Source organism: Balaenoptera acutorostrata, chromosome 5 (genome assembly GCF_949987535.1).
Source record: "Balaenoptera acutorostrata chromosome 5, mBalAcu1.1, whole genome shotgun sequence".
NCBI lineage: Eukaryota > Metazoa > Chordata > Mammalia > Artiodactyla > Balaenopteridae > Balaenoptera > Balaenoptera acutorostrata.
Genome location: NC_080068.1, coordinates 35,567,812 through 35,578,159, shown reverse-complemented (window position 1 = coordinate 35,578,159; position 10,348 = coordinate 35,567,812). Strand labels below are relative to the sequence as shown.

Here is a 10,348-nt window from a genome sequence, read left to right as displayed (position 1 = left end):
TGCAGGCTTTCCCTAGTTGTGGCGAGCAGGGGCTACTCTTCCTTGTGGTGCACAGGCTTCTTATTGTGGTGGCTTCTCTTGTTGCGGAGCACAAGCTCCAGACGCACAGGCTCAGTAGCTGTGGCTCATGGGCCTAATTGCTCCGCGGCATGTGGGATCTTCCCAGACCAGGGCTCGAACCCGTGTCCCCTGCATTGGCAGGCAGATTCTCAACCACTGCGCCACCAGGGAAGCCCCAAAATCCCTGAACTCTTGTTGATTATGTGTGCTATACTAACACCACTATATCATCTTATAAAAAAAGTGCATAAATCAGGACAAAGGGCCACGTGCTTGTTCTTTACAGTAGAAAGGCATCAAACATTCAAAAGAAAGTTTTCATGTCTGAGGAATTACTACCTAACTCTAAATTTGAGGAACACCAACTTTCTGTATTTTTTCCTGTGGGAAATTTGCAAACATGATGCTATACACTGAAAATTAATCACTCACATTTTCCACTAAATACTGAGAAATAGTAAAGCAGCCATTAGAGTTTTTAAGGTTATTTCCAAGCATGTATGTATGGGTGTATAGGTATAATACAGCCTTCAAAAGTACCCTTAGTTCTTAATATTTAATATTTGAGAGAAACTAAAAAATGTTATCATGTCATGATGGCTTTGATCTATAAAAAATTATTGGTAAAACTAACAGGTGGACGACTTTACTTGCATTCTCCTACTCTAATGAGCACTGAGGGAACATGGCTATTATTCTGCTTTCGACTGATCAAAAAGAGTGCAAAACATCTATACTTTATACTTTATTTAAAATTAATAAAACAATAAACACAGTTATAGGTAAATGACAATTCAGTACATTTAGCTGGATAATATAAAAATTTACATATTCACAAGCACATAGCTCCTTCACTGACACCGAACATTTTAGTCTATGTAGTCAAAGTCTTCTGGAATTCCAAAATTTTTATCAATTTTATTTTCTTCGAACCCAAATTTTCTTTTGGCCCAAGATTTTATTGCAAATATGTTATCTATAAAGAAAATTGAGAAATATTTTTGAGAATTGAAAACACAATCACAAAACATTTCAAATATAATTACATTCAGTTTTTTTTTCTTCTATTACTTTTACAAGTATCAAAATAAGGAGTTTTCTGTATTTTCAAGAGTAGCAGCAATTAACTTCAGAAGAAAGAAAAGATTTAATGATTATTTTGAATAAACAGATTTCATATTAAAAAATTCAGTAAATTAGTTGCCACTAAAGAATACCTGACTTAAAGAATAATCCAAAGCCAGGGAGAGGTTAATGGTGCCTCTTCCACATTTCCACAGCAGAGGCAGGATTCTGTTACCTCAGGAATTAGAGTTGCTCCTGTTCCCAAATGGAACCCCTTTCCCTCCCCCACAGAGAGAATGGCTTCCAGACAATCAGGCCAGGGAGAAGGGATGAGGAGGAGGTAAGGGATTCTCTTAAGACTAAGAGAGGAACAGATATATCCTTAATGTCTTCTAGGGAATTTAAATGCAGTTTACCACTGAAAAAAGTGTTACATCTATATAAAGGGATTTATCCCAAGGAAATAAATTGTGTACAAAGATTTGTGAGCAAATCTTCATCCCAGTGTAACAAAAGAAAAAAATAAAAGCAATCTAAATGTCTAATCAAGTAGAAGGGTGTCAATGCATAGGCAGTGAAGGATGCAAGGCAGTACCAACGTGCTCACAATGGCTGCACTGAGGGAATGGGAATGACGATGAGTTTTCTTTTTTTAATTTTACACATTCTCTTTAATGTACATATACCATCTTTATAATGAATATGTATTATAAATACAGAAAAATAATGGTATACAGTTTTCTGGTTCAGAGTATTCTATAAAACATCAAGCACTGTGTTAGTTGTGATAATGAAATGAAGGATTAAAGTAGGTTCTTTTGGAGTGTTATTGGCTGAATTATCACCTCCTCCCAATTCACATGTTGTAGTCCTAAACCCCACTACCTCAGAATATGACTGTATTTGGAAATTGGGTCTTTAAAGAGGTGATTAAGTTAAAATGAGCCCACTGGGGTGGGCCCTAATCCAATCTAACTGGTGTCCTTACAAGAAAAGTAAATGTGGACACACTGAGACACCAGGGCCAGGCATTGGAAAGACTCTGTTAGGACACAAGGAGAAGGTGGCCATCTACAAGCCAAGGAGAGAGAGGCCTCAGAAAAAACCAAGCCTGCCTACACCTTGAGTTTGGACTTCCATCCTCCAGAACTGTGAGAAAATCAATTTCTTTATTTACACCACCTGGTCTGAAGTATATTGTTATGGTACCGTTAGGAAATTAATATATGAAGTTCGATCACTCTTAAAAATATTGTTTTAGGAAGTTTAATTCCAAGTATCAAATATTGATAACTAAATGTTTGGAACGAAGTTCACTGTTGAGGTGAATACTACTATATCAAATAGAATAATGTTAACAAAATATCCTCATTTCTTTAAATAAAGTGTTATAGAATATGAACAGATATTAAAATAAATCTTTATGTAATGATCTAAACCAAATCTCTACTTTTCATAAGAACCTAAGAGAGGATACTAATAGCATGAGGTACTCTAGAATAATCTGTTTAATTTGATTAGTGTCTGCACAACCTGTGCAATCTTGACAGTCACAACCAAATACTTATAGAGGGCCCATTGCTACATAAGACAGCTATTAAGTGTATTACAGGTATTCCAGAACATAAAGAGCCTGTGCCTTCAAACTGGCACAAGAGTAGAGAGAGAAAAATCAATTTATCACTAAACAATTCCAAAGTGATATGTATGTTAGAGAGAAAAGATCAAGTGTTATGTGTACAGCTTGCAGAATAGGCTCCAAGAATACAGAAAGATTTCCAGAAAACAAGAGGACAGATGCAATGCTGTAGGAGCCTTGGAGGAATGTACTTCAACCCGGGATCAGGAGAGAAGAAAACGAGGCACCATAGTAAGACTAGAGCCTCTGCAGGAAGGAGTTCCTGGTTCATGTGAGGGCAAGAAACCATTTTATTATAAACCTTCAAAGATTAAGAACAAACAAAAGAATAAACAAATAAAAAGCCTCTCTATACAATGCTTAATGGACCAATTCAAAAAGACTCTGATTAAATATGTCCTTGGGCCACTGGATGTCTGCCTTCAAGACAAAGTTACCCACAATCTTGATAGTTCATCCCTGTCAATTAATTTTTCTATTACGTGGAAATGTTTATAAATGGATAAAAAATACTTTTTTTTTTAAGAAACAACCTTAAGACTGGTAGAATTCATATTAATTTATATGGTGGCAAACCCAAGATATATACAGGAGTAGGATGGGCAATATCACATGCATGAGTCTACGTTAGGACCTCACAACATCTTTCCCCCCTCACTCATTAAGATGCCTCTCATACAAAGTCATAAAAACTCCACTATCTTAGTTATTAGGCAAGGTTTTATATAATTTGATAAATCACTTTTAAAGTTAATGTCGCAAAACATTTAGATGCTATATTTCTAGTTATATTTATACCCTGAGGTGACTTCTCATTCTATAAAATTGAAATACTGAATTACTGAACAGTAAATATGCTCAATTTAAAATACATTTTAGGGACCTTTTCAGTGTAAAGAAACCAAATCTTAACTAATAATTACATAACGATCTTTAGTTATAAGTATTATTGATGTTTTCTTTTTGTTTGTTTTGAAAACAGGAAGGTTTTCTGAGGTGTAATTCATTTTAACTCCATGAGTTTTTCATAAGTTTTATGTGGGAAGGAGCAAGCTGTAAACTCAAATAGAAATATGGTTCTTAACAGCTGTTTCTACTGTTCTGAAAATATCATCCTTCCTATATGATTTTAAAAGTTTCAGGTTCTTTCTCAGCTAATAACACAAGGGAAAAAAAAGTTGTTCACATTTTTTTAATTATAATTTTTGAAGTTCATGATCAACTGGAAAACATGAAAGGATTTTTTTTAAGAGACAGGGAAAAGGGGAGTATTTGTTTATCAATGTGTCTAATGGCGTGCTAAACGGCTTACAAACTTTTATTTAATCCTCCCAAAATGTGAGGTAGATATTATCCACCTTGAACAGATGAAGAAGCAGGCTCAGAAAGGTTCAATAAATCACATAGCAAATAAGGAGAACAACCTGGATTCCTTTCAAAGTCAAGTTCCTCCCCCTATATACACAGGCTGCCTATGCCTACTGTTTGCTGAGCTGCTTTGTTAATTAGGGGAAATCGCTTTGTGACTCTTGTCTTATTTTTATAGCTACTTTATTTATTTATTTATTTATTTATTTTTGGCTGTGTTGGGTCTTCGGTTTGTGCGAGGGCTTTCTCTAGTTGCGGCAAGTGGGGGCCACTCTTCATCGCGGTGTGGGGACCGCTCTTCATCGCGGTGCGCGGGCCTTTCACTATTGCGGCCCCTCCCATTGCGGGGCACAGGCTCCAGACGCGCAGGCTCAGTAGTTGTGGCTCACGGGCCCAGCTGCTCCGTGGCATGTGGGATCTTCCCAGACCAGGGCTCGAACCCGTGTCCCCTGCATTAGCAGGCAGATTCTCAACCACTGCGCCACCAGGGAAGCCCCTCTTGTCTTATTTTTAACCTAAAAATCCACTTGCCTTTTTTCTTACTCAAAATTTTATATTTCTCAAACCTATATGATATCACTGTATTTATTATTTATTTATACTTTATTGGACACATATTTCATTATTCTCTTTTATTTAATGTTAGTTTGCTGTTTTTACCCTCCTCTGTTCTTATCACTAAAGCATTACACTATCTAGGAAATAACTTTGTAATAAATAAGACTGAAATTTTATAGGAACCAAAGGCCAGTTATATTAATTTTATCAGTGTACTTAATTCTAAAATAGACAAGGAAAAACAATTCTTAAGTTTTCTGTGAAATACAGAGGCCTGGACGTGGAATCAGGGAAATCTGGCTCTAATCCCTGTTCTTCCAGTGACTAACCACCTTTGACTTAAGGCAGCTACTTCAGGCTTTCTGCATCTCTGTGTCAATGCAATCTTATCCATACTGTCCCACAGAAACAGAATAAGGGTAACACATATAAAGGCATTAAAGACTCTTACCAGGATGAAAAGGTTCAATTACCATTATTTTATAATTAAATACTGAAAAAACATCAGTGTAACTTCCAGACAGGTTTTAACAATAATAATCATACTTGTATATAATTCACAACAATCATTATTTATTAACGTTCTTCTAAATTTTAAGACACATAGATAATGCCTTATTAGTTCCCATTTCTTAGAATATACCTGGTATAGGCCAGAGGGTGTATCCACTGGCAAATGGATTAATAAGGCATTTACATGAAAGCACATACACAGAGAAGACTACCCCGTGTGGTGGGTGAGAGCTTGGACTCTGAAATCTAATTCCTGTTCCACTGCCTAGCACCTGTGTGACTGTGGGTTCCTAGTGGCCTCAGTTTCATCTCTAAAATTAGGGATAATAATCCTATCTACCTCATAAGACTGCTGTAGAGATAAAATGAGAATGCACCACAGACACGCTTTATAATGCCTGGCTCATAATCAGCCCTTGACAAATGTTTGCGATTATTATTATGAGCAAGAAGACAAATCTTTAGGATTGCATGAAACTCTTAAAGTTGTATCTTGCATTAATATATAAGAAGGTTAAGTGATTAGCCCAAGTGATTTATCTGGGGAAAGTTACGCAAAACTTAAAGTAATCATTGGTTTTACAAAAATGCCTTACACTTTACAAAATGACTCATAATAAGATTTAAAAGATTACCTTAAGTAAATGAAATGATTTAAGATATAAAAACTTGATTAATACATACACTCTCAGAAATGTCTTTTCTTGAACTTAACCAGGCACAATAGCTCCTGCATTTCACATCATAGTAAGTGTACAAGAGTTTGACTAGTTTATCAGTGCCACTGTAATACATACCAGTCCATCTGTTAGCAGCTTCTTTGGCCACTTCATTTGCTTGACCTGAAAAAAACCCAACCATATATATATAGATTCATCTTTTTTGGAAAAAAAAGCTTAAATAGTGACACTGTATCTCACAAACCTGCTCAACTTCCCAAAGAAATTTTAGATAGTTGCAGTTATATTAGTCATGAATAGAAAGTCAATGTGAACAATTTCCCTTTCCTAAATGTCCACTATTATTGTACTTCCTCTTTAAAAACATGTTTAACCGCGATGTTTCTCAAATAATTTACAACACCAGAAGAAGATAAAATAATTTAAGTTTAATGATAAGCATTTTAGTGTATACATATTAGACAACAATAAACTTGACAATACAATTTTAATGGACATACAGTAGCCCTGAAGGAGGAAATATTTACTTTATATTTAATTATACTTCTTGCTATTAAATGTTATCTGTATCTATACGATGTCGTTCAAGTTAATCTACACAGCACATAACAATGCCATGATCACCTGGGCATAAATAGTATTCATAATGATAGCATTTATTTATTTATTGAAATACAAGTTATATACCAAAGAATTCACCATATTAAAGTGTATTATTCAGCGGTTTTTAGTATATTTACAAGGTTGTACAACCATCACCACTACCTAATTCCAGAACATTCTCATCACCCAAAAGGAAATCCCATACCCATTAGGAGTCACTCCACTTCCCCCTACCCCCAGCCCCTGGAGACCACTTATCTACTTTCTGTCTCTATGGATTTCCCTATTCTGGACATTTCATATAAATGAAATCATATATGTCTGGCTTCTTTTCACTTGGTACAATGTTTTCAAGGTTTGTCAACTGTAGCATGTATAAATACTTCATTCCTTTTTACTGCAAATAATATTCCATTGTATGGATATACCACATTTCACTTAGTCACTCATCAGTTGATGGATATTTGGGCTGTTATTACTAATATGAATAACTTAACAATTTTTGTGTGAACATGTTTTCAATTCTTTTGGGTACATACCTAGGGGTGGAATTGCCGGCTCAAATGGTAACTATACATACAACATTTTGGGGAACAGATAACTTGTTTTCCAAAGTGGCTGTATCAACACACCATTGTAAAGCAATTATACTCCAATAAAGATGTTAAAAAACAAAAACAAAAACAAACAAAAAAAACAAAGTGGCTGCATTATTTTCACAATCCCACCAGCAATCTAAGAGTTCCAACTTCTCCACATCCTCACCAATAATTATTTTGCTTTCTTTTTATTACAGCCATCCTAATGGGTATCTCATTGTGTTGTGATTTGCATTTCCCTAATGACTAATGATGTTGAGCATCTTTCCATATGCTCACTGGCCATTTGTATATTTTCCTTAGAAAAATGTCTATTCAAATCCTTTGTCTGTGTTAAAATTTTTTTTTTATTGTTGAGTCCTAAGAGTTTTTTTAATATATATTTTTGATATTGGACACTCATCAGATACAGGATTTGCAACTATTTTCTCCCATTCTGTGGGTTTTCTTTTCACTTTCTTGACAATGTACTTTGACACACAAAAGTTGTTAATTTTGATGAAGTCAAATTTATCTACTTTTTCTTTGGTTGCTTGAGCTTTTGATGTCATATCTAAGAAAACTAGGCTACAGAGACACACATCTATGTTTTTTTCTAAGAGTTTTATAGATTTAGCTCTTACATTTAGGTCTTTGCTCCACTTGAGTTAATTTTTGTATACAGTGTGAGGTGGGAGGCCAGGTTGATTCTTTTGCATATGGATAACCAGTTGTGCCCAGCATCCTTGGTTGAAAACACTATTTTGTTCTGATTGAATGGTCTTGGTACCCTTGTTCAAAACCTTGTTTACTTCTGGACGCTCAATTCCATTTCATTAACCTATATGTCTATTCTTATACCAGTACCAAATTGCCTTGATTACTCAAGTTTTGTAGTAAGTTTTGAAATTGGGAAATTTGAGTCTTCCAACTTTTTTTTTCCCCAAGGTTCTTTTGGCTGTTCTGGGTCCCCTACATTTTCACATGAATTTTAGGACTAATATCAATTTCTGCAGAAAAGAAATTGGAATTTTGGAGGTTTTACAGTTAATCTGTAGACCAATTGGGGGGTATTTCCACCATGACAACATTTAGGTCATTCAGTTCTGAACACAGGATGTCTTTCTATTTATATAGGTCTTTAATTTCATTAAATGTTTTTTAGTTTTCAGTACAAGTCTTGCACTTATTTGATTAATTTTACTACTAAGTATTTTACTCATTTTGATGCTATTTTAAGTGGAATTCTCTCTTAATTTCATTTTCATGCCGTTTATTGATATTTTATAAAATACAAGTGGTTTTTATATATTGATTTTCTATCTTCCAATCATCTGACCTCACTTGCGAACTCTAATAGTTGTATTTTGCTGTTGCTGTTGTTTTGTGGATTGTTTAGGGGTATCTATCTATCTAAGATCATGTCAACTGCAAATAGAGATAGTTTTCCTTTTTTCTTTTCAATATGGATGCTTTTTATTTCTCTTTCTTACCTAATTGCCCTGGCTTGAATTTCCAGTACAGTGTTGAACAGAAGAGGTGAGAGTGGACATCCTTGGGGAAAGCATACAGCATTTCACCATTCAATACATTAGCTGTTCTATTTACAATAGGCAGGACATGGAAGCAACCTAAGTGTCTATCAACAGATGAATGTTTAAAGAAGATGTGGCACATATATACAATGGAATATTACTCAGCCATAAAAAGAAACAAAATTGAGTTATTTGCAGTGAGGTGGATGGACCTAGAGACTGTCATACAGAGTAAAGTAAGTCAGAAAGAGAAAAATAAATACCGTACGCTAACACATACATATTGAATCTAAAAAAAAAAAAAGGTTCTGAAGAACCTTGGGGCAGGACAGGAATAAAGACGCAGATGTAGAGCATGGATCTGGGGACACAAGGAGGGGGAAGGGTAAGCTGGCACAAAGTGAGAGAGTGGCATGGACTTATATACACCACCAAATGTAAAATAGGTAGCTAGTGGGAAGCAGCCACATAGTGCAGGGAGATCAGCTCTGTACTTTGTGACCACCTAGAGGGGTGGGATAGGGAGGGTGGGAGGGAGACACAAGAAGGAGGAGATATGGGGATATATGTGTATGTATAGCTGATTCACTTTGTTATAAAGCAGAAACTAACACACTATTGTAAAGCAATTATACACCAATAAAGATGTTAAAAAAAAAAAAAGTTAGATGTGCATTTTTTTTTTTTTGGCCGCACCATGTGGCACGTGGGATCTTAGTTCCCCAACCAGGGATGGAAGCTGTGCCCCCAGCATTGGAAACGCAGAGTCTTAACCACTGGGCTGCCAGGGAAGTCCCAGCTGTGCATTTTTTACAGATACACTCTTATTAGATTGAGGAAGTTCACTTCTTTTCCCAGTTTGTTGAGTGTTTTTATCACGAAAGGGTGTTGGATTTTATCAAATACTTTGTTTATTGAGACAATCATGTGGGGTTACCTCCACGTTTATTCTATAAATAGGTTGCATTAGATTGATTTTTGTACGTTGAACTAACCTTTCATCCCTGAGATAAATGTCACTTAATCAGGGTGTATAATCTTTTTTATATACTGCTGGATTTGATTTGCTAGAACTTTGTTGACAATACTTACATCTATATTTGTAAGCAATACTTAACTATAGTTTTTTTTTCTTACGAAGTCTTTGGTTTGGGTATCAAGATAATACCAACTTCAGGGACTTCCCTGGTGGTCCACTGGTTGGGACTTCACCTTCCAATGCAGGGGGTGCAGGTTCGATCCCTGGTTGGGGAGCTAAGATCCCACATGCTTTGTGGCAAAAAAAACAAAAAAAACAAAAAAAACCAAAACATAAAACAGAAGCAATACTGTACAAAATTCAATGAAGACTGTGGAAATAAATGGTCCACATCAAAAAAAAAAAAAAAATCTTAAAAGATAATACCAACTTCAAAGAATGAGTTAGGAAGTGTTCTCTCTTTTCTAATTTTTTTTAAATTGAAAAGTTACTTCTTTAAACTGATAGAATTCACCAGTGTAGACTTGGCTTTTCATTGTAAGAAGTTTTCAATTTCTAACTCAGTCTCTTAACATGTTATACAGCTATTTACAGAGTTCATTTCTGCTTGAGATAGTTTTGGTAATTTGTATCCTTCTAGAAATTTGTTCACTTCATATAACTTATCAAATTTATTGACATACCACTGCTCATAGTATTCCTTTATAGTCCTTTTTATATCTGTAAGGTCAACAGTGATCCTTCTCTTTCATTCCTGATTTTAGGAATTT

General features: G+C 35.2%; 1 protein-coding gene across 2 annotated transcripts in view; it reads right to left on the bottom strand.

Annotated features, from left to right (window-relative positions):
* Positions 1–792: 792 nt before the first annotated feature.
* Positions 793–10,348, bottom strand: part of MND1 (meiotic nuclear divisions 1) — an 86,101-nt gene continuing 76,545 nt past the window's right edge. Inside the window, exons 7-8 of one of the 2 annotated variants that reach the window (XM_007189431.2) lie at positions 6,001–6,045; positions 793–1,036 (exon numbers count right to left, since the gene is read on the bottom strand). In XM_007189431.2, the coding sequence (XP_007189493.1) occupies positions 930–1,036; positions 6,001–6,045 (152 nt within the window). In that variant the 3' untranslated portion in view covers positions 793–929. Of the gene's footprint in view, positions 1,037–6,000; positions 6,046–10,348 lie in introns of those variants that run through there. The other variant, XR_009008277.1, reaches the window with a different exon arrangement.